The sequence below is a fragment of the Protomyctophum bolini genome, assembly GCF_963924005.1.
Source record: "Protomyctophum bolini genome assembly, chromosome: 8".
Taxonomy (NCBI): Eukaryota; Metazoa; Chordata; class Actinopteri; order Myctophiformes; family Myctophidae; genus Protomyctophum; species Protomyctophum bolini.
In genome coordinates, this window is record NC_137869.1 from 12,611,622 (window position 1) to 12,635,286 (window position 23,665).

General features: G+C 41.7%; 2 protein-coding genes across 3 annotated transcripts; one reads left to right on the forward strand and one right to left on the reverse strand.

The window, feature by feature from the left end:
* Nucleotides 1-2,416: 2,416 nt before the first annotated feature.
* Nucleotides 2,417-6,766, forward strand: LOC308320115 (polycomb protein suz12-B-like; the record flags this gene model as incomplete). The annotated part of the gene is made up of 3 exons (XM_080770434.1): nt 2,417-2,647; nt 3,556-3,635; nt 3,890-6,766. 3 exons carry the CDS (start codon nt 2,417-2,419, stop codon nt 4,233-4,235), a joined length of 657 nt encoding a protein of 218 aa, XP_080626560.1. The 3' UTR covers nt 4,236-6,766.
* A 7,049-nt stretch (nt 6,767-13,815) lies between these two features.
* On the reverse strand, nt 13,816-23,222 carry cUnh1orf210 (chromosome Un C1orf210 homolog). 2 transcript variants are annotated; one of them, XM_080770095.1, is made up of 6 exons: nt 23,087-23,222; nt 22,368-22,425; nt 16,641-17,196; nt 16,202-16,396; nt 15,109-15,591; nt 13,816-14,747 (listed from the first exon to the last, which is right to left on the reverse strand). In XM_080770095.1, exons 3-5 carry the CDS (start codon nt 16,696-16,698, stop codon nt 15,377-15,379), a joined length of 468 nt encoding a protein of 155 aa, XP_080626221.1. In that variant the 5' UTR covers nt 16,699-17,196; nt 22,368-22,425; nt 23,087-23,222; the 3' UTR covers nt 13,816-14,747; nt 15,109-15,376. The 2 variants fall into 2 exon arrangements, with proteins under 2 accessions (XP_080626221.1, XP_080626222.1); XM_080770096.1 differs by lacking the exon at nt 22,368-22,425 and having other exon boundaries at nt 23,087-23,215.
* Nucleotides 23,223-23,665: the final 443 nt, after the last annotated feature.

Consider the following 23,665-nt stretch of genomic DNA (forward strand, 5'->3'; position numbering starts at 1 on the left):
GCTTGGATGTGCTCTACATCAAATTTACCAGAGTGGAAGAGCAGTTTGTTAACAAGTGTTGTGGCTGTTTGTAAAGAAGATGTTTAAGTGATTAGCCACATCCAGCTTGTCTGTAAAACATCACTAGTAGCATGATCTACCACTTTCAACAGCTACCTTGATCAAGGTAACTGTTGATCAAACTTCCGGTGTGTTAGTAATTTACTGAAGAAACAACCTGTTAAATTCCTGAGCACAGTGCACCGTGGTATATCTGAACATTGAGCCTTGTCTTTTGAGTAAGCACTGCTAATCAAAACCCCTATCTGGAAGTTTAAGTTTGGATTGCAGCATGAAAACATTAGCTACCAAGTCATAACAGTTTTGAACTTTACACGGAATTCATTAAACATAACTTTATATGACGTATGCCATACCCTCCTCCTGGGACAAATATAAATGAGTGTTTGTTGCTTGTTATACATGCCTGAATGCCAGGCAGACAGGCTCTGCTGTTTTGGGGACTTCCATTGAACCAGATCAAATCAATCACTGTAATGGAGAGACTAGAGAGGGGTGTCTTTGACATAGATCTTACAGGCAGGATTGAAGGTTTGTTTAGAGGTTGTATCTTTCACATAAATGTTGATGATGATGATGAATTCTATACAGGGGGTGAGGCAGCACGACCGGGCCTCGGCCGAACCTGACTCCCAACAGGAAAGTGTTATATTTTGCCTAATATTTATGCTATATATTATTGACCGCGTCTGTGTCACAGTCACAAACATTGCGCAGCAGTGCACACACATGAGAGAGAGAGAGAGAGAGAGAGAGAGAGAGAGAGAGAGAGAGAGAGAGAGAGAGAGAGAGAGAGAGAGAGAGAGAGAGAGAGAGAGAGAGAGAGAGAGAGAGAGAGAGACGTAGAGAGGTGCTGCTCAGCCGCTGGTTTTATCAGTCGTGAGTAACTGTGTAAAAACTCCATCAATCATCTGACCCCAGGAGGTCCACACTATACTTTTAACATACTACACACTATTATTATTAAACCTCGTACCATTGTATTTATTACAATGGCACAATGGCTTTATTACCCTGGTAGTAGCAGCAGCAGCCACGCCAACATTTCAATGAATATACTACATGGAGGGAGTGGCTCAGGGGCAGAGTGGCTGGTATAGAGCAGCCGGATGGGAACCAACAAGGTTCCCTGTTATATCCCTGGCTCTCCCAGAGTTAGTGTCGAAGTGTCCATGAGCAAGACTCTACTCTGAACCCCTAATTGCTCCCGATGTGCAGGTTGCATGGTTTCCTCCACCATCGGTGTATGGACGGGTTAGTGTAGCCTGGCTAATAATATACGCCAGACGCGTTGGCAATTTCTTTTTGCAACAGTGTGATATGAGTCTGGCTTATTAGCCAGGCTATAGGGTTAGTGTAATGCACAATAAAGCACTTTGGATAATAGGGCTATAAATGCACCATTTACCATGTGATGAGCATTATGATGTAACAAATAAAACTCATTGCATAAGACCAAAGACAAAGGATGGATGCGTTTAACCATATTTTCCATTTGACTCAGATTCTCCCAAATGGCTTGTTAGCCACTTAACCCATTCTAATCGGGAACCCGTTTTGGTGTTGGCATCATGACATGCTTTAGCTATTGAAAAATAGCAGATCTACAAGCTCATAGCGCGCCACCGAGTGGCGCGCTACGAGCTTGTAGGTCTGCTATTTTTGGAAAAAAAATCGAAGAACGACTGACATTTTTTAAATCTGATCTCAGGTCAGAATGGGTTAATCAGACCAGTGTGTTGTCCAGTGGAAACCTCGTATGAATCTGATCTCAGGTCAGAATGGGTTAAGTTGCCCTTAGAGGTGTTGTGCACTGAAAATAGCCAATCTACAAACTCACTCGTCAGTCGTCATGCTGTGACGCGTTGTTTTTACGGGCCGCGGGACGGGCTCCCGTGGCGGGACGGGCGTGTTATGAAAAAAGCCGGCCCGCGCATCACTAGTGGACTGGATTTTCTGTCTGTGAATTATTATTTATTATTTAGTTTGAAGGTTGAGTTGAAGGTTTGCTTGTGGGTAACCAATCCCTGGCTATGTGGTTTTCAGGTGAATGCTCTTGTGGTTATTTATCCTTGCAAATCCTTTCTAAAAAAAGCAGTTTTGTCCAAAACTAAATCGTGTTAGGCATTGATTGGACTAACTGGCACCCCAAAACGGGCACCCAAAAACACGGTGTCGAGTCGTGGGTCCGACGACTCGACACCGGGCACTGCACCACCCCCCCTGTGGTGGGGGTGTGGAACGCTTGTGGCGAATTTGAAGTCAGTTGGGGCGAACTTTTTCTCGAGTTGCATGGATTACAGACTTACGTACACACACATACAGACTAGTTTGATGATAATACACATCCACATAAATGCCTTGTCACTCCTGCTTGTCATCCGTCAGGCCAAAGAGGACCAAGCCGAGTCTGTCAGAGTTCCTGGAGTCCGAGGACGGGGAGTTGGAGCAGCAGAGGACGTACGTGAGCGGTCACAACCGCCTCTACTTCCACAGCGACAGCTGCATGCCCCTCCGGCCGCAAGAGATGGAAGTCGACAGTGAGGACGAGAGAGACCCCGAGTGGCTCAGGGAGAAGACCGCCACGGTAAAGAGGCCATTGCTCAGAATGCCACGCTGTAAAGGACTTTTATCTATGCAGCTAATTTAGACCCATACATGCCAGTAATGTAATAAAGTACAACCCAAACACACTTGAATAGACAATTGCTTAACCCATTTTTACCTTTTTTCCCCCCCCAAAAATAGCAGACCGAGTGGCGCGCTACGACCTTTTAGATCTGACTCTTATAATGTACAAATATGATTATTATAATAATTACGGTATAATGGAACAAAGTCCAGCATGCGCATTTTCTTTTGCGAGTTGTAATTGGGATATAAAGAAATGATCCAAATAACATTTGATGATTCATTTTAATTTCACCTCTAAACATGAAATTACCTCTAAACATTGTGAGTCTCTTTACAGTGCTGTGCTTTCCTTCAGTGGAAAGGACAGTTTTATAAAACAAAATGACAACTGTTAACTTTTCCATTAGTAACTAATTGGCATCCATTAGTAACTAATTAACATGTACCACTGCAAAAACAAAAGTCTTATGCACACGTTTGCAATGGTTGCTTAGCAACATGAGTCATGACTAGCGTTTTCCGCAGGCATTTATAGACCATGCCAGTGTACTTGTTCTTGCTCGAGTACAGCTTGGGTCCCACCGTATTTCCTGTCTACTGATATTTCACAAACACTGCCGCAGGAAATTAACTATTGAGTGCAGCTGGCTAAAATAAGCTTTCGTGTACACTTGAATCCCACTACTTAGCTGGGAACATACATTGCCGACATCAGCAGGGAAGAATTTGTTAATCACATGGCAGTTTATATAACTGAAATGTGAACATTTACAGTATCCATGAAAGTACATGAATAAACTTAAAACAATGATTGGATATATATTTTTTTTTAAAGTACATTGTATTTGGCTTTTTTCTCAGCAACTGGACGAGTTCACAGATGTCAATGAGGGAGAGAAGGAGGTGATGAAACTCTGGAATCTACACGTCATGAAGAATGGGTATGTGTACATACAGTATGTTAAATATGGACCAAATGTTGACACCATGGTCATCAGTTAAAGCTAACCTACACACAGTATTTGATTAGCCTATATATATAAACCATTGACCGATGAACTGTGTGATGTGCCACCCGTAGCTCCACATAATTATTTTCCGCTTGTACATTTAGGCATTGTATTTCTCGGGTTTCTCTTGCAAATGTCGCCGCTTTGAACTGCTGTGAAACTCACATCTGATCAAACTGTCGTAGCACCCCACCCTCCCCTTGCAGCTTGATCGCGGACAACCAGATGAACCAGGCCAGCATGCTGTTCGTGGAGAACTGCGGCGCCTACATCGCCCGCCGCAACCTCTGTCGCAACTTCCTCCTGCACCTGGTGAGCATGCACGACTTCAACCTGGTGAGTGTGGCGACCATAGACCGCGCCATGGCGCGCCTCCGGCAGATCCAGGAGGAGCTCCCGGACGCCGTGGAAGGGGACCACGACCTGCTGGCGAGTCTGATGATGGGAGGAACCTGGCCCTGCAACGGGACCACCAGCTCCTCCAGCGGAGGGAAGCACGGCAAGAGGACAAAAGGTGGCGTAACGGACTGATGTCAGTCGGTCGGACGGATGGACAGACGCTGATCGCTTGTCTTTTTGTCGTTCTTTTTGGGAGTTTTTGTTTTTCTGACCATTACCGGCCCTTTTGGTGCTTAGATAGGTGGGAGGAGTTACAGTGCAGGAACTCTCTTTGAGACAGACAGATATATACATAAACAACCTTTTTAGGGACTTGAGAAGACTGAACCAAATATGAACAATTATACAATACAACCACCCACATCCACACAAATCTGGTATTTGAGGACGGGATAATTGGAGTTGAACCAACTTAATATGCATCGTGTCAGGGCCACAAACCGGAGCTGCTGTTGTGTGAGGGTAAACTGATAAACCTTGTTATTTTGGTGTGACCGTCTCATAAGGACTGTATCACCAATACAGTAAGAAGTATACAATAACAGTGTCACTCATTGTTTGTACACATACACAATAACCTTGTTGGCTCTTGCTCTTATAGTTGATTATTTTAGAACTTGGTATTCATATTTTAGAGAACTGTTAACTTGAATGTTCAAGTTTTTTTTATTTGATCCCTGCTGCATCATGTCAAATGCAGTTTGTCTCAAACATTCTGAAATGTCTTTTCCCTTGTCATAAGGGAAACCGTTGAGTTTGATTTTACAGTCATCCGTGATGTTAATTTGGATTAATGAAAAGTGGGACTTTTACCTGCTAATGTTAGAAATCTAAAGTATGGTTTGTTGAACAACAACTCTGCTGTACTTTGTTGAAGGACAACTCTGCCATCTTTCAAGCTAGTCTCCCTTTAGGACTGCAACTTTTATTAATGTTCTTGGCAATACTTTTGTGAGAAATGTATAATGTTTATAATCTACTACACGATTTAGTCTGATGAACCACTTAAACCCTCTTATGCTCCATCTCACACACACTGTTTTGCAAAAATAGTATGAAAGGCAAGGCACATCTACAAGCTTAGAATGTACGTTCACACATTCTAAACTTGTATATGGCCTATATTGACATGCCCAAGGATGCTAGGTTGAAAGTGGTTAAATTAACTGTTGCAGCCCTATTGAATTTAAATCCATTTATGCTACTGAAATTCAAACGTTTTGTTTTTCTTTTCTCTCCTTATCTGATCAAATTCAGTTTCATGTGAAACACACCAGATCTACCTGTCCATGTTGTCTATATACCTGGCTGCAGAAAGTTTCCCTGGACCAAATGAGGTGACCTAGTTATAGGTCAATATAAGGAAAAAAGTTTTCCTTTTCCACCATCGATATATATTTTTCTCTTTAAGTGGTAGCTTAATCACTAAGTTCTTGAGCAATTTTCAAAGATTTTAAGCTTTCAGGCCCTTCAACTTTCATCTCCTATGTGGTGCAGTGTGACCTAAACGGCCGTACAGCTTTTGTTTTTCCATAGGAGCACTCCTACACACCAGCGGGGACAGGAGATGGCTCTCGCGTATACTGTACGTTTTTATAGCGTCTTGTAAGTCGAACTTTGTAGTTAAGCCTGTGTACTGGTGATGCAGTTAAAGCCAGTGCTGGACTCACAAGGTGAAATCGACTTTGAGATCTTCACACCAAAAGATGCAATTTGAGATGAAGCTGAAAACTTGTGGAGTTGTCCTTCATATTATGGATCAGTGGGAGTTGACAACATTGCGGTACAGTAGTAATGTTATGAGGCCGGATTCCAGGTCAAGAGAATAACTGATTTGGATTGCAGGCTAGAACTGTTACCATAGTAGGGTTACATTTAAAATGATCGTACTCTTATTAAGCCTTGTGGCCCACATTGACAAAACATTCAAGAACAAATTACTTATCTGAAAACGTTTTACAGAAGATTTTGTGTAGGGTGAATTGCATCACCTTGTGTGGCCCCCACATAGCATTGACTACCGTCTGAAAGAAAAATCTATTGACATATTTTGATAATATGCTGGAACCTGTTTTTTGAGTACAAGGTTCGAAAAGGTTGGGAATACAAAAGGCCTGATGGCATCCTGTATTATAAAGCAGGGTTATACTTGTTACTTTACAGAAACTTTGTATACATTGTAATGTTAAATCTAGCTGTACCCCATTGTGAATCCAATTATCTCTGATTTTATTTTTTCTTCCTTTCCTCAAAGCAATATGCTGATGGTTGGTTTTGAGGTCCAACTCACTTGTTTTATCCTATTAGGTGCAGTTTATGCCAAAGTGGGTGATTTTCATTGAAGTCTTTGTTAGTTCTGTTCTACTTCTAGCACCTTCTGTCGTTAGTTCATTTCACAATAAGGTTTCAAATCCATAAGATCTATGGTGTGTACACAAACTGATGGTAAACACCTTATTTCTCTTTTTCTTCATTTACGCTATGGATAACCACGATAGCCTTTTCCCTGTCCTCAGCCTTTTGTGCACATTTTCCTTTTGTCATCTGGAATAGGGAAATCCAGTCAATTCACCACTATTATCAAAGCACCGTGTTAAAATTTGTGAAATGTAAACTTTGAATATGGGGATTTTTATATTTAAATAAAAATACATTTGACCTTGTTCTTGTGTTAACGGTTCTCAATCTCAACATGTTTATACAATAGCCATTGGGCTCTATTCAAATTCTAGCTGCTAAGAACAGTTTTGTGTGAAGTTTTGTGAACCTTAACAAATTGGTCATTGGCTACTTGGTTATAACATTGATGTTGAAAGAAGTAGGCTACATTACAATGTTCACTGCCAAAAATTATGTAAGTCTGTAATGTAAGACAATACATTGTACAAAGAGTCTTCAGTGGACGTGACACTGGATTCACAATTTTGCGGAAAAATCGGGAATCGAGCGCTTGTACTGTGCGAAGAGAAATGTTGTATATTTTATTTGATATGAATTTATTAGTGAATTAAATTTCCCCATTGACATGAATGGGGAAATGCAAAAAAACACATTCAAGTATTTTTCCCTCTGAGACTGTAAGCACTATAGTTACAAAACTTTCAGGGATATTTCCTAATTATCACTAAAATTAATTAAAAATATAATTTTTTAGGTCGGCCTCATGGTGGCGCTATAACATCCCACTTTACCTTTTGGCTCATAACTCTTGAACCGTAGGTCGTAAAATCACAATTATTTTTACCCTGGATTCCTTGGGTCATGACGCATCTCCCCATATAGGCCACGCCCTTTTCCGCCATGATGGATTTTCCGCCATTTTGAATTTTGTCCAAAACACACTTTTTGCTTTTCCCACTACAGATTTTGTCCAAATGTCACAGAAATCGGCACACGTGACCTCTGGACCCATCCGATTAAAAAACCGACTTCAGAATTTCGGTAGTGCGTGTCGTTCGGCCGTAACCGTCGACCGAAGTCAGTAGGAGGGGCCTATATCACGAAAAACGCCATAAATCACGAACGGGACGTCCAATCCATCCGGAATTCGAATCGCACGTCCGGGGTGGTTCGTTCGACCGAGTTGCGAAAGCAATTCCATTTTCATCCACAGGGGGCGCCGCAAACGCGATATATGTAACCGTCTGTCGGGAAAACATGAATTTCGGGGGTCACATCCCCTCAGAATTACTTACACGCGACCTGAGACGTGACTCGAAACCGTAGCAGGCCGGCGAGATCAGCGGGAGGGGTATATACGTAAGCCGCCGCGGCAACCACACTCTGCAATTTTTCAAAATTGCGACCTTTCTAGTTAGTGTGGTTGCCCTAAAGGGGCAACCAGACTCTTGTATCTCTAACACTTTATTATTATTCTCTCCACTACTGGAGTAAGACAAAGTTTGTAAGACAAAGTTTGGCGCCCTACAACAACAAGAAGTTTTGACTGCACGCACTTGAGCCATATGTCAAATTGACCGGAAAAATCGGGAATCGAGCGCTTGTACTGTGCGAAGAGAAATGTTGTATATTTTATTTGATATGAATTTATTAGTGAATTAAATTTCCCCATTGACATGAATGGGGAAATGCAAAAAAACACATTCAAGTATTTTTCCCTCTGAGACTGTAAGCACTATAGTTACAAAACTTGCAGGGATATTTCCTAATTATCACTAAAATTATTTAAAAATATACTTTTTTAGGTCGGCCTCATGGTGGCGCTATAACATCCCACTTTACCTTTTGGCTCATAACTCTTGAACCGTAGGTCGTAAAATCAAAATTATTTTTACCATGGATTCCTTGGGTCATGACGCATCTCCCCGTATAGGCCACGCCCTTTTCCGCCATGATGGATTTTCCGCCATTTTGAATTTTGTCCAAAACACACTTTTTGCTTTACCCACTACAGATTTTGTCCAAATGTCACAGAAATCGGCACACGTGACCTCTGGACCCACACGATTAAAAAACCGACTTCAGACTTTCGATAGTGCGTGTCGTTCGGCCGTAACCGTCGTCCGAAGTCAGTAGGAGGGGCCTATATCACGAAAAACGCCATAAATCACGCACGGAATGTCCAATCCATCCGAAATTCGAATCGCGTGTCCGGGGTGGTTCGTTCGACCGAGTTCCGAAAGCAATTCCATTTTCATCCACAGGGGGCGCCGCAAACGCGATATATGTAACCGTCTGTCGGGAAAACATGAATTTCGGGGGTCACATCCCCTCAGAATGACTTACACGCGACCTGAGACGTGACTCGAAACCGTTGCAGGCCGGCGATATCAGCGGGAGGGGTATATATGTGAGCCGCCGCGGCAACCACACTCTGCAATTTTTCAAAATTGCGACCTTTCTAGTTATTCTCTCCACTACTGGAGTAAGACAAAGTTTGGCGCCCTACAACAACAAGAAGTTTTGACTGTACGCACTTGAGCCATATGTCAAATTGACCGGAAAAATCGGGAATCGACCGCTTGTACTTTGCTAAGAGAAATGTTGTATATTTTATTTGATATGAATTTATTAGTGATTTAAATTTCCCCATTGACATGAATGGGGAAATGCAAAAAAACACATTCAAGTATTTTTCCCTCTGAGACTGTAAGCACTATAGTTACAAAACTTTCAGGGATATTTCCTAATTATCACTAAAATTAATTAAAAATAATATTTTTTAGGTCGGCCTCATGGTGGCGCTATAACATCCCACTTTACCTTTTGGCTCATAACTCTTGAACCGTAGGTCGTACAATCAAAATTATTTTTACCCTGGATTCCTTGGGTCATGACGCATCTCCCCATATAGGCCACGCCCTTTTCAGCCATGATGGATTTTCCGCCATTTTGAATTTTGTCCAAAACACACTTTTTGCTTTTCCCACTACAGATTTTGTCCAAATGTCACAGAAATCGGCACACGTGACCTCTGGACCCACCCGATTAAAAAACCGACTTCGGAATTTCGATAGTGCGTGTCGTTCGGCCGTAACCGTCGTCCGAAGTCAGTAGGAGGGGCCTATATCCCGAAAAACGCCATAAATCACGAACGGGATGTCCAATCCATCCCGAATTCGAATCGCGTGTCCGGGGTGGTTCGTTCGACCGAGTTCCGAAAGCAATTCCGTTTTCATCCACAGGGGGCGCCGCAAACGCGATAAATGTAACCGTCTGTCGGGAAAACATGAATTTCGGGGGTCGAATCCCCTCCGAATGACTTACACGCGACCTGAGACGTGACTCGAAACCGTAGCAGGCCGGCGAAATCAGCGGGAGGGGTATATATGTGAGCCGCCGCGGCAACCACACTCTGCAATTTTTTAAAATTGCGACCTTTCTAGTTTAACTGTGTTATGGGTCCATTTGGTTCCATTTGTACACTCTCAGATTAACACTCAGGATTTTACTGTGGCTTACATAGAGTTTCAAAGATGTTTTTTTTATACCAGAGGAGCAGGATTTGTGGCTCTGCCCTAACACCATCATGGAGCTGAGCTCTCTTTACAAACCGACCAGGTCTTGCACGTTATTTCCAAGCATTTTTTGTCTTTAAGTGGAGGGTGCTAAACTGAACTTATAACAGTACAGTAATAATAATAATAATAATAATAATATACGATTTATACAGCGCTTTTCTGGGTACCCAAAGTCGCTTTACAGAACAGAAGTACAGACATTTTTATTAGAAAACTAGTTAAAAGGTTAAAAACTAGAAATCAAAATAAAAAAGGACAAACAAGAAGGGTGTGTGGGCCAGGGGGGGTTATGTAGGGAAAGCCAGTTTGAAAAGGTGGGTTTTGACTTTTGAGTGTGCTTTTGAACATTTCGAAGGTGGGGGCAGTACAGTACAGTACAGTACCACTCACTTCAGACGGGTCTGATTTTTTATATATATAAATATTACTACTGTTTTGAGCCTTCAAGCTTATGTTTACATTGTATAGCTGAAAAAGCTAATTGCACAGCTGTATTGTTGTATACATATTTTTATTTGTTTACCGTTACTATTTTGTTAGAGGGCATAAGACAGACAGACTCTGAAGATTTTAAACGGTTTCCAAAGCACGCCCGTGAATTTGGCGCCCGCGGGCAAAGGCTGGGTTTCCCAAACCCAGCCAAAGCCCACTGGCTACAATCCTGTTTAGGGCCCCTTGGAGGCCAGACTCGGCACTGCTTATTTAGGCTACATTTAGTAGTATAGGGGAGTAAAAAATTAGAAAAGACGGGGCAGCAATAGAAAGAACAACACTTCTATGAGGAGGGTTAGGGGAGAGAACCGTTTAGTCTACTAGACACGTGTCTTTACAAGCGCTGTCACCTTGTTTATGAGGGTACAAAGAAATGTCACACGCTGCTTGTCTGTGCTGCTCTGATCACTCAATTACTTATAGCCGCTGAGCCAGTCACCCAAAACTGGACAGGACATCATGCCATACTTTTTATTTGTGTTTTTGAGGGGCGCTAGCCCCTCCACATAGTTTTGCAATGAAACACTCCTTGGCCTAAAAACGGCCATAGCCATCATCACAAATGTGATGAGGTCAGCACATTTTGGGCACATTTGGGCAAGTGGCTATGGCCGAATTTAGGCCAAGGAGTGTTTTTCGTGCAAAACTAATGCTTGGAATGCATTCAGAATCATGAAAATGCCCTAGTTTGACATGTCACATGCTACTTAAAGCATGATGAAAATACAAAAATGGCCATAACATTTTTTCACAATGTTTCCGGCAGAGCAGGCAGAAAAAACACAAATAAAAAGTATGGCATGACATCACAGGTTAAACTCTATTCCTTGAGGTTTTGGACCTGTGGCCCTCCGACTATTAAGTTAAAAAACACAAACGAAAACTAAAAGAAATGTTGCATTGGCCTTATTCCTTGTTCTTCTTTACAACTTTTAAACAAAAAAAACAACCTTGGATTTCAACTCATTGATATGCAACCTGTATGTTCATTGGTGGCAAAACAAATAATCGTTGAGAAGGTGACAAAGGTTCAAACTTAAGTTTGATAACAAACTTTAAAAAAATATTGTAGATAGATATGCTATTTTATATTCTTACCATTAAACCTAATTGAAGACATTCACTACCTCTGGTTAGCTACTGTACATCAGGATACCTGGTTTTGTAGTGTAGATTTTGTGATCTTGATGTCTTCTTTTATCTAGAGCTTGTAGATCTGCTGTGTTTTATACTAATAATTTCAGTTGTTTATAATAGAGTACCTATGACTGTATATATATAAGCCAGGGATATAATAATAATAATAATACAACTTTTTTAAACAAAGTTACAAAGTGCTTTTAACAGTCAGACATCAATAACAACAGAATACATCACAGGTGCAAAAGAAAAAACAGTAGAAAATGCAAAATAACAAACAGATAAAAATCAGGGAGATGCAATGGCTATTCTATAAAAATGAGTCTTTAGGAGGGTTTTAAAATATGTTAGAGACTGGGTTAGCCTCAGTTCCTCTGGTAGGCTATTCCAGAACCTTGGGGCCTTAACCACAAAAGCCTGATTCCCTTTAGTGACCATTTTAGCCTTATGATCACCTTCAGTAGACCCTGACCCGATGACCTTAAGGTACGTGGCGGCACATACAATTCTACCATGTTGCATAAGTATTAAGTAGCTAGGTGCTAGACCATATTAGATCCGTATACGACCGTACCCACCAATAACCATGCCATTTCAATAGAAATCTATTCTTACGGTTTTAAAGTGTCACCATGTTACTTTGATAATGATTTCTGTCTTCCATTAATTTTACAGGTTGCATATTGAGGAGGATTTTAAGGCACAACCTAAATACATGCAAATTAACTACATTTCAGTCAGACAACTCACGAATAGATATAACCAATATTTATTATAAAATGAGAATAGAAGTGTGCATATGATATTTGACTATATGCGTTCGGCTCTGCTGCATTTTCTTCCTGCTCGGCATGATTAAGCACCATCATAAATCATTAAGAGCAGGGAGATAGATATACAATAAAAACATCATGGGGAACATAAATAACAGAGCCCACCGTTGTTGCTGGGGTGGTGGTGGTGGTTGCGAACGCAGTGAGCACTTACTATGAGACCTAGTAGACCATGTCTGTCTGTCTGTGTGTGTGTGTGTGTGTGTGTGTGTCTGTCCCGCTATACGTCCAAATATGGAGTGTGTTGCATCAGCAATCACTCAGCTCCATATATGGGCACAAAAGGGGCCAGGTCCACATATACAGTAACAGCGGGACAGACACACAGACAGACATGATCTGCAGGGTCTCAGCTGCGTTCGCTTCCCGCGTCTTACTGGTATATCTGACTGAACTAACTCCACAAGCTACGTATCATTTACTTTTTGTTTTGTACAAGCAGGTGTTTGGAAGGAAAAGTTGGACAGATGCTAATCCATCTCTTCGTCTATCCTGGGGTAAAATTTGGAGAATGGATGAACTCTTGTAAATAAGTGTCTTAGAAGAAACTGGTTTGGTTGACGGTACTCAATATTATGAACCACATACTGTATAACTATAGCATCAGTAAACTCTGAACAATAACTAGAGTAGTAGTAGTAAAGTCCCAGATGGATGACAGATTCCGAGACAGAGTAGATTAAAATACTTTTTTATTGAAAACTACGGAACAACAGGTTATATAAACGCATTGCGCACATTAACCGGACAGGTGGGGCAGCAGGGTAAGCACCATAGATTTTGCATTTGTACATATTCAGAGTAGCTACGGAGGCAGGGGATTTCGGGCTCCTCACCATGGCGCATGAGACCTTAGACTCTCGTAGATTGAAAATGTCAGAATTGATAAATACATCTACGAGAGTCTAAATCTTAGGCTACTGTAGCCTAAGTTAGTTATTCTTCCGACCCGAATTTTACAAGTGTAGTACCAGTAAGACGCGCAAACGCGGGAAGCGAACGCAGCTGAGACCCTGCAGATCATGTCTGTCTGTCTGTGTGTCTGTCCCGCTGTTACTGTATATGTGGACCTGGCCCCTTTTGTGCCCATATATGGAGCTGAGTGGACCTGGCCCCTTTTGTGCCCATATATGGAGCTGAGTGATTGCTGATGCAACACACTCCATATTTGGATAGCGGGACAGACAGACACACAGACACACACACAGACAGACAGACATGATCTGCTAGGTCTCATAGTAAGTGCTCACTGCGTTCGCAAATAGGCTGTTACACGTGCCTGCATGCTGCACACACTATTCATTCACATAACGATGTCATTATGTTCTCCTACACGAACGGTCTCGGTCTTCGCAGCAGGTACTGTCATCATGAAAACTTGGAGTCGCCGACTCGACACCGGGCACTGCACTTATATCGTGATGTCAGAAGTGATGTCAGTGGTATCCCCTTTTATGCCCAAAGGAGTTCTTTGTCCCGGCATGCCCAAATATGGAGTCTATGCAGATGTCAGAAGTCAGTAGGACGAACCATAGGTATGCCCAAATATGGAGTCTGGTCCGGCAGAGGCCTTGTGATGTCAGGCCGGACCTTTTGTGGCGGTTCTGGACAACCGTGGGTTCGACCGACTCAACACAGGCACTGCACTTCCTGTGGGGGTGTGGAACGCGTGTGTCAAATGGATTACAGACGTACAGATGTACACACAGAGGTGCACTTTGTGCATTTATGTTAGATTTAGTTTACAGAACATCAGCCTACACTTTTGATCAAAAATGGCATGGCGGAAAAATATTATATGAAGTGAAATGATGCAACAATGTGAAGTGAAATGGGAGACAAAACATTTTTCATGCTGAGCACCCCCAAATAAATAAGTAAATAATTTACATGGGAATGTGGATAAGGACCCCAGCCCGAACTCAGGTACATGTCTGACAATTTAACCCTTAGAAGGGGGAATTACAGTAGGTACAGTGCCAGAGATCAGTGACATCTTAATTCAATTGTCTGTGCCAATTCTTTCATTATCCTAACAACAAACAAGCACCAATAAGGACCTTTAGGGGAACTTAATTTTGAGAACATAAGCCATAATTATGCCATAGTGCTCTAAACTGCCACCTCGATTCGAACCAGCATGGGCCTCCCACATGGGAAATCAAACATCAGATGTTTGATTCTAAAGGGAACCCAACCTCCCCCTAACCTGACGCTGCCAGATCCAAAAAGCTTGCTACACAAATTTGTTTCACAGCTTATTTGGATCTGGGATCGCGGAAGCAAATTCGATGACGGGGCTGTTCCTTTTTTTCAAGATAGATGGTAGATGATTGGATGGGAGCGTCTGTCTATCACCGTGTGGGCGTGCAAACACAACCAATCATATCGACGTGTCTATATACCGTCACATCCGCATCCCGCCTTTAGCTCACGCTGATTGGTTCGGTACGAAGCAGATCTGACTCAGGGCTCAACTCCGTCAGAGATCCCAGATGAGTGTTGTGTTGGGGAATATGTTTCCGCAATACCGCCCTCATCTGGCAGCGTCAGGTTAACCTCCCCCCACTGGGAAACACAATGCCAGGTGAGATGCCGATGCAATCACCTGGATTCTAACCTGGCCTGGGTCTCTTGCATGGGAAACCAAACATTTACTGCTCCTCCAAAGGGAAATAGCAAAACTGTTGAGACAATTGATGCTCCATTTCAGTTTGCAAATAATTTTCTAATAATGGGAATGAGTAGTGAATGATTCATAGGGCTCGATCTAGACAAACAAAACAACTATGCTGATACAGAGCCTAAACTTAACGTGACTCTGCCACTAAGCGATGGTGAATTCAATTTCATCCATCTCTTCCTCTTCGTCAGCAGCAGTCTCATCCAGGTGTTCCAATGCCCTCTGTGCCCGCTCCCTCTCGCTGGCCTGAATGTAGTTATCTTCGATGAAGCCATCATCATCTTCTTCCTCATTCATATGATCGCCAGAGTGGGGGTTCATTCCATGCCCCTCATGCATGGGAAATTCCACGTCCAAGCCTAGAATTAGCAGTAAAACATATACTGTATTCAACCAGTGCAATGTTCCAATGTTATTCGGAAAAGGGGGAGAGATTTGAGGGGATTTTTATCTCTCTTATTAAATTACCAACTGGATACAGCAAGGAACTCCTGTAAATCTTTTACTGTGACATAATTTCCCAAAGGTATAAAGCAGAAAGGCAAGGCTAATGTTATGATATTGATATTGATATTGAGAGCTGCCCACTGACAGTGAATAATGAACTGGCTTTGTGAAATCACATGATGTTTGTAAATTCACAACCAAATTAACTTTTAATTAAGGTAGTGTTATCACTCCACAACCAGAAAATCCACCTCCCAGAAAGCTATCCATTTTAAAGACACAGTTGGCTTTTCCATCTTTGTTTTTTTTTCTGGCTGTGGGAGGCAAATGTTCATAATGTAATGCAGACAGAGCCACCTTCCTTATTAAAGGTGAAATTAAGTGGCACTCTTATTTCCCTTTTAACTTGATGTGTTGAATTTTAGTTGGTTTTGTCTTTACCAAGCACATTCCATAATGTGATAACAAGCACTCAATAAATATGAAATATAAAAAAATAAATGCGTTAGAAAAGGGCCAAACCTGAGCGGTCACACTGGCTAACAGTGTCTTCTTCCCGCAGCCGCGTGTGTCTGTAGAGCGCTAGGTAGCGCCGCACCACCTGACATTTAGCCAAGAGTGCAATGAGAATAGAGATGGAGATGGCTGTAGCCAGAACCGCCACCAGGAACTCCCAGTTGTGAGAGTTGGGTTTGCCTACCTGGCCATCTATCGTGTCTGTATGAGAGGGGGTATGCAGAAAATCACGCCTTTCAATAATCAAGCAGTTTTGAATGATGATGTTCATTAACTTTGAGCCTAATTTATACTTTGTCATGTGACTGTGTTAGCGACATGATTGTACAACGAGCTTTAAACCCTCGTTTAAACCACATAGTTTGCTGCGTTAGGTAGACCAACTATATTATCTGTTTTTATTGTGGATTTCAGCAGCAAAGTAATTCTATTCTTAATTTCTTACCATTTTGGGTAGTTCCTGGGAAAGCTGTTGTAAGTGAAGTATTTGATGTTAGAGCCATCTGGATTTGTTCTTGTTTGGAGAGATTGAGAGAATTGTCTCTCTTAGAGGGTGACTTTTTGTGTGGCTTGCTTCTTTATTAAGGAAGTCTTGTCTTTAACTCTTTTGCCTGCATGTAAGACACAAAGTCAATACAGGTGTAGTCCTGCAGCCTGTTGTAGAGATACATGCTCTGACATAAGATGGTTCATTACTAAAACAGGATGGAAAAGGACCCTTCCGCTCAGTGGTTCAATAATGTAATGTAATGTTCAGATCAGGTTCCTGTTAAACTGTCCTGATCATGCCAAATGTGGATGGGGTTAAATATAAATGCTGCAGAGCTGGCCTCTCCCCAGGTGGGGGAGGTAGTTGCCTGAGAGATTGATGATGACCACACAGGGTCACCAGAACTCCACTAGGTGGCGAGGTTGAGTGATGTCTTCCCAGGCCAGTTCAATGACAGGTCAAGGGTGATGGTGGCATTATTGTTGTTTTGAGAACTAAATGGTGCCCCGGCCTAGAGAGAGAGAGAGAGAGAGAGAGAGAGAGAGAGAGAGAGAAATAAAGCAGCTACGTTTTGTGACAAAGTACTGCTATCTGCATCTTTCCATAATAATAATGAAATGCCAGAGTGTGCCAGTAAATGCATATTTCATAAATGAGAATGGGGGTACATCAAGGCAAGCTGTGGGGACATAACTGTGAAAATCTTGACAGACAGTGAAACAGCAGATGCTGTGGAGAACTTGGAGAAGTACCATCAACAACAGGAAAAGTGTGCCACAAACAGGATGTTCCTATTCAGTATGTAAGCCTCATTGACAATCAACAAAGGCAAAATGAGTGTGTGTGCGACTGTGCGTGGGCGGGTGCACGCGTGCAAATGTGTATGCATGTTTGTTAGTTCCAATTAGTTCATGGTCATCATTGTAGTTACCAATCATTGTAGTACCAATACTGCTTCAACTGCTTGACAGTTGTGGATCATATGGTTTGCAATTGTAACATCTAGTATCTTTTAACTTTGTCTCCAGGTAACTGTCAAACTGAATACAACACCATCATAAAATCATAATTGATATAGTGTTGAACCTCAATAAACTATGGGTACAATGAGTTTACATACATTGGCATAGACCCAATACGTGTGGAAGTTTATTGGTGAGTATGAGAACATTTTCTTACAGGAAAATGTGTGTATTGCTAATGGTGGTTCAAAGCATTGTTACAGGCAAAGCTCTAAAATGTTCCATGTAATGTTCCAAGTAATTAGCCTAATGGGACATAAAATGTTCAACTGCCTTAAGATCTGGTGACTGACGGTAATAATCTACGGTATCTATCTATTCAACCCTGTTTCTAGACTAGTTTTCTACTTCATAATCAGAGGTGGGGAAAAGTTCTGTGTCATTCACACTGATTATATTATCCCATGTGTCATGATTCTTAATGAAAGTGGGTAAAATAGTCCACATTGCATTGGTGTATGAATGTGTGTGTGAATGGGTGAATGTAATGTACAATCTATGTAAAGCGCCTTGGATAAAGGCGCTATATAAATGCACCATTTACCAGTGTTCCGTTCACCTCCACCATCATTTGATGAATTGAACAAGGTGGAACCTCTTGTAAACAAGTGTAATGCTTTATTGCAGGGATACTCAAATAGATTTACCTGTGGGCCACATTACAAAAATGGCAAGGGGCCAGGGGCCAGTAGATAAAATTACGACATTAATGATACTTGATAACTTCTCTCTTTCAATTGCTTTATTTTCGCAAAATGTATCAAAGTACAAAATGTAAATAAATAAATGTGTTACATTTTCTTGCATAAACACAAAGAGCTGTTTCCATAACTGCACAAATTATTGCACATAACATGAGTAGCTGTTATAATAACATAATAACATAACATGAGTAGCTCTTTGCCTGCCTGCCTGCCTGCCTGCCTGCCTGTCTGTCTGTCTGTCTGTCCATGAGTAGTTATTGTCTGTCAATGAGTAGCTGTCTTACTGTCTGCCTGTCTATGAGTAGCTGTCTGCCTGCCTGTCTATGAGTAGCTGTCTGTCTGTCTGCCTGCCTGCCTGTCCAATTGTCCATGAGTAGCTGTCTGTCTGCCTGTCCATGAGTAGCTGTATGTCTGCCTGTCTATGAGTAGCTGTCTGCCTGCCTGCCTAATTGTCCATGAGTAGCTGTCTGTCTGCCTGTCTATGAGTAGCTGTCTGCCTTCCTGCCTGTCCAATTGTCCATGAGTAGCTGTCTGTCTGTCTATGAGTAGCTGTCTGCCTGCCTGCCCAATTGTCTATGAGTAGCTGTCTGTCTGTCTATGAGTAGCTGTCTGCCTTCCTGCCTGTCCAATTGTCCATGAGTAGCTGTCTGTCTGTCTATGAGTAGCTGTCTGCCTTCCTGCCTGTCCAATTGTCCATGAGTAGCTGTCTGCCTGCCTGTCCAATTCTCCATGAGTAGCTGTCTGTCTGCCTGTCTATGAGTAGCTGTCTGACTGCCTGCCTGTCCAATTCTCCATGAGTAGCTGTCTGTCTGTCTGCCTGTCTGTGAGTAGCTGTCTGCCTGCCTGCCAGCCAGCAAGTTGGTTAACAGAAAATAAATTGTTATGGCTGAGTAAAATAAAATACAATAAACACAATTTGCCTGAAAATAGATTACCCAGCTATGACCTTTTTCATGAAAAAAAATGAGTAGTGATATGGCTGACTGAGTAAAATAAAACAATCTACCTGAAAATAGATAGCTATAAGTGAAGAGCAATTTCCGCAATTTCCGCAATTACCATTTCCGCAATTTCCGCAATTTCCATTTCCGCAATTTCCATTTCCGCAATTTCCGCAATTTCCATTTCCACCATTTCCGCAATTACCATTTCCGCAATTTCCGCAATTTCCATTTCCGCATTTCCGCAATTTCCGCAATTTCCAATTCCACCATTTCCGCAATTTCCGCAATTTCCATTTCCGCAATTTCCATTTCCATTTCCAACTATTAATGGCAGCTGGGTTTCATCATTCAAATAAAATAGAATTCTGTCCGTTTAGCTATAAAATTATGTCAGGGAATAGGGATACACAGTATATGTCTTTCATTTGCATTGCATCTCCCCCCCCCCCCCCAAGCTTTTATTTTCGTTTGAGTAATAGTACAACTCTAATAGTATTACTTATAATAATGTAATTAAAGATAACTTCATTCAGATTTATTTATTTTTATTTCATTTTCCAGATTTTTTTTTCTTCTTTTTTTTTAGATTTTTCATTGGTGGGCCAGTCATAATGGTCCCCTGATGTGGCCCGCGGGCCTGAGGTTGAGTATCACTGCTTTATTGGGTCGTCCACTCACAGTGAGTTGTGCTTGAAATGTACAGTAATTCTGTAAACTGTTAATGACTGTGTTTCCCAAATGACATTATACGTATAGTGAGTATGCGTGTGGTTCTTCACCCCCTTTCACTGTGAACATAGATATTCCGTGCATAGATGTGCCACACAATGGTAGGCCTGAGGCCTGACCGATCAATAAAAGAATGCTGAATTAACTAGCTTGTGGGTTAATAAATATAGCCTATACAAGGAGGTTAATTGTACCAATACAAGCTAGTTAATTCAGCATTATTTTATTGATCAGTCAGGCTGGTATGGTAGGCCTGAGGCCTACTATACCGTGGCACATCTATGCACGGAATATCTGTGTTCACAGTGAAAGGGGGTGTTGTTGAGAAGAACTGCATGCATACTCCCTACGCATAATGTCATTTGGGAAACCCAGCCATTAAATACTTCAATCAATCTGTTCTCTCCCCTCCAGGTAGGATTGCATCCAGCTCACTGATGTCCTATCAAAACCATTTGCTTTTAGCTTATTAACCAGTATGAAGTGGTTCACGGTGTCGATAGCCTTTTGGAGGTCCGGCATGATCATGCCGCAATATTTGCCAGCATCCACCTTGTGTTTGATGTGGTCCCTCAAATAGAGGAGGCATGTGTCAGTGGAGAGGGATGTTCTGAATCCAGATTGGAATTCGTACATTCGTTTTTTAGTGGCAAGATACTTTTCAACCTGTTCATAGACTATTTTTTTCCATCCCTTTCGGATGGAGCTAAGGATATCTAGAAGGACTGACACTCCTTAAAGTATGACTTGACACAAATGCAAATATTTCAGAGTTCTTTGTGGTGGGCAGAAAGGTAATCCTGGTGTATAATTTTGCATGCTTGCCCTTTCACAACAAGTAAGCTTACTCATACTCATAGTATTTGCATTATGGCCGAGATGATGCCACCCGACAAGTTTTTCCTGTATCTGTTCATGCATTATAACAACATGCACAATCTAGGTTTATCTGTGTGTTTCTCTCCCTCACTCTCCCCAGGCTGCCTGCCTCTTATTTGGGGCTCTGAGGTGATTTTTCAGGGAGTCAGTTCAGGCTGGCCAGCCATTAGACCTCTTCCCCTTCGTCTCCTTGTGCTATTTAGCACCCTGGTGTTGGCTGTAAACACACTGGTAAGACTGCCTTTATCTCTTCCTGTCCCGTCCTCACAGCCAAAACACAACAACAACTCATAGTGAGAGAACCCTGTGTGTGTGTGTGTGTGTGTGTGTGTGTGTGTGTAGTGAGAGAACCCTGTGTGTGTGTGTGTGTGTGTGTGTGTGTGTGTGTGTGTGTGTGTGTGTGTGTGTGTGTGTGTGTGTGTGTGTGTGTGTGTGTGTGTGTGTGTGCGTGCGTGCGTGCGACTGCGTGCGTATAGGTATGAGTTAAACATTTAAGTATGGTATCTTTTGGGTTGTCTTGATCCCATTCTTTGACCAGACATATTAACCACAAGCAATTCTCTGGCTAGAGATTAAACCGTGCCAGATGAGCCGTTTTGTTTTTGTTACTGTGAGTGCCATTTTACATCAAAGCAATTTCCTTATACCTCATTAAAACAATACTGATCCAGTTCTCTATTAATTTTGTTTATGTACTGTACATTACTTAAATTGATGAATAGAACAATAAAAGGATAGGATACAATATGATATAATTATTTCAGCAAGCAAATTCAAACTAGAAGGCAACGGTGGTATTCTGTAGGTGCACTAAAGTCTCTCTGTCTCTCTCTCTCTCGCTCTAGTTATACATAGGCCTACAAACCTGTCCTTCATCTGACCCAGGCCTCATGGACCCACAGAGTAGTGAAGAAACCACACTCCTTCCCTTCCCAAGTTATGTGTGTTTGTCATGCTATATGAGATTCATGGTGGGATGCGCTGTACTATTGTTAGTCAAGGCTATGGGAATGCTCAGATTCTGCACTAAGTTGATAACAGGAGGGAGTGATGTTATTAATGTGAGAGACGATTTACGAGCAGCAAGCTCAAAGAGGCCATATGGGGTTAAGGGGGAACGTTTAAATGACTCTTTTTTTCTCCTTCTTCTTCTTTTGCAAGATAAGCATTATTCTAAATATTCATTAACTTTCTCTTAAAATCTAACTGAAGTGAAGCCAAAACAACAACTTGAGTGTACTTGTGTAAAGTGCTTAAGTTTTTATTTGCTTTTCCGAAAGGGAACAATGGCGGTGTCAACATAGCAGCCAAAGAAGCAGAGTAAATGAAGAGCAAACAGCCAAGAACAACACGTAGTGCAGCATCATAAATGATAAAAGCTAGCTTGCTTACTTATTTACTTACTTATTCTTTTGACAAATGACTGGATGGCCTGAGAGTGAACAATGAATATCAGTTGTGGCTGTGGGGTTAATAAAAGTGAGTTGCCATTTAATGTGAGGTCACACTGGCACACTGTATTTTGTGTCAAAACAGCAGGCACCACATATCAACATGTGGGATGTTTGAGTTTCATTTTCGACTGCATAAACAGCATGCAACAGTTAACTGCTGCTCTGCCCTGTTAGAAATTGTTTGGAAAATGTCAGTCTCTTCAGCCATTAGAAGGCATAGGCAATGGCATGGCTAACACCCAACTGGTACTAGATACATGCATTTTACCAGTTAACATCTACATTAGCCTACTTAATTTATCATTACATCAGTGTGCAGTCTGTAGCAGCCACTGTATTGCCACCAATGCACAACCGATGGGTATGGAGGCACATGGTATTATGATTAACAGTGTATACAGTGCTCAGCTATTCATTATTTATATGTTCCACTCTTAGTTTAACTACTGTCACTGAAACCTCACATCCAGATGTACTTTATATACACGTACAGTATATCTAAAGTGAAAGACACGTGTATGAGGTACACTAATATCAGGCCTACAATTAGAGAGCCAACTTTATTTGATTCATATGAAGTCAAATTAGTAAATAGCCTACACACAACATACAGTAGGGCAATACAAATACTGATTGTAGGAATTTGTGCTGCCCCTTTTTCTGTCTTACCTGATCACCTGTTGCTGTAGATTCCTCAAACTCAGCAAGTTCCTACATTAGTTTTGCCTTATTTGTCTATAAATGGCACTAACATGTTGTGCAAAGGTTGAATGAGGTGTGCTCTTGCTCTGCACTCGCTTCCCAGAAGGACAAGTTAATGACTAACTTTGTAACTAAGGTGTGCTCCCTCCCGCCTACTTTCTTCTCTATCCAATGGCAGGCCAGATCTGATCCAAAGCAACGCTGTCACTCATAACTTGCCAAACAAGGGAGGGGTTGTGGTTGCTTGGCAATGCTATGGCTTGTAGTGTAGCCTGCAAGTAATGTTTAGACTCTACTATTTCTCCATTATGGAGAACGGGTTAAAATGACCCAGTGGGTAAGTTCCCTTTATCTACAAAACTGCGTTATCATGTGACCAAATCTTTACCTGGCTGTGAAGTTGGGAAGCACATGGAGAAAGTAGAAAACATTCTTTTACACATCGCTCAAAGTAAGATTTCTACAGTTTTTAAAAAGGTATTAATTTCGAAAAGGAAAAGTTTCTAAATAACAAACTGTATTTAATTGGTTTTATATTGTTTAACC

What these genes read in the sequence shown, in the direction of transcription:
- cUnh1orf210 (XM_080770095.1), bottom strand. Translation starts at nt 16,698, where the DNA reads ATGGCTCTAACATCAAATACTTCACTTACAACAGCTTTCCCAGGAACT. An exon ending in CCCAGGAACTACCCAAAATG is followed by an intron (nt 16,397 to 16,640) that starts GTAAGAAATTAA and finishes CCTCTCATACAG; the next exon opens with ACACGATAGATGGCCAGGTA. An exon ending in TAGCCAGTGTGACCGCTCAG is followed by an intron (nt 15,592 to 16,201) that starts GTTTGGCCCTTT and finishes TGCTAATTCTAG; the next exon opens with GCTTGGACGTGGAATTTCCC.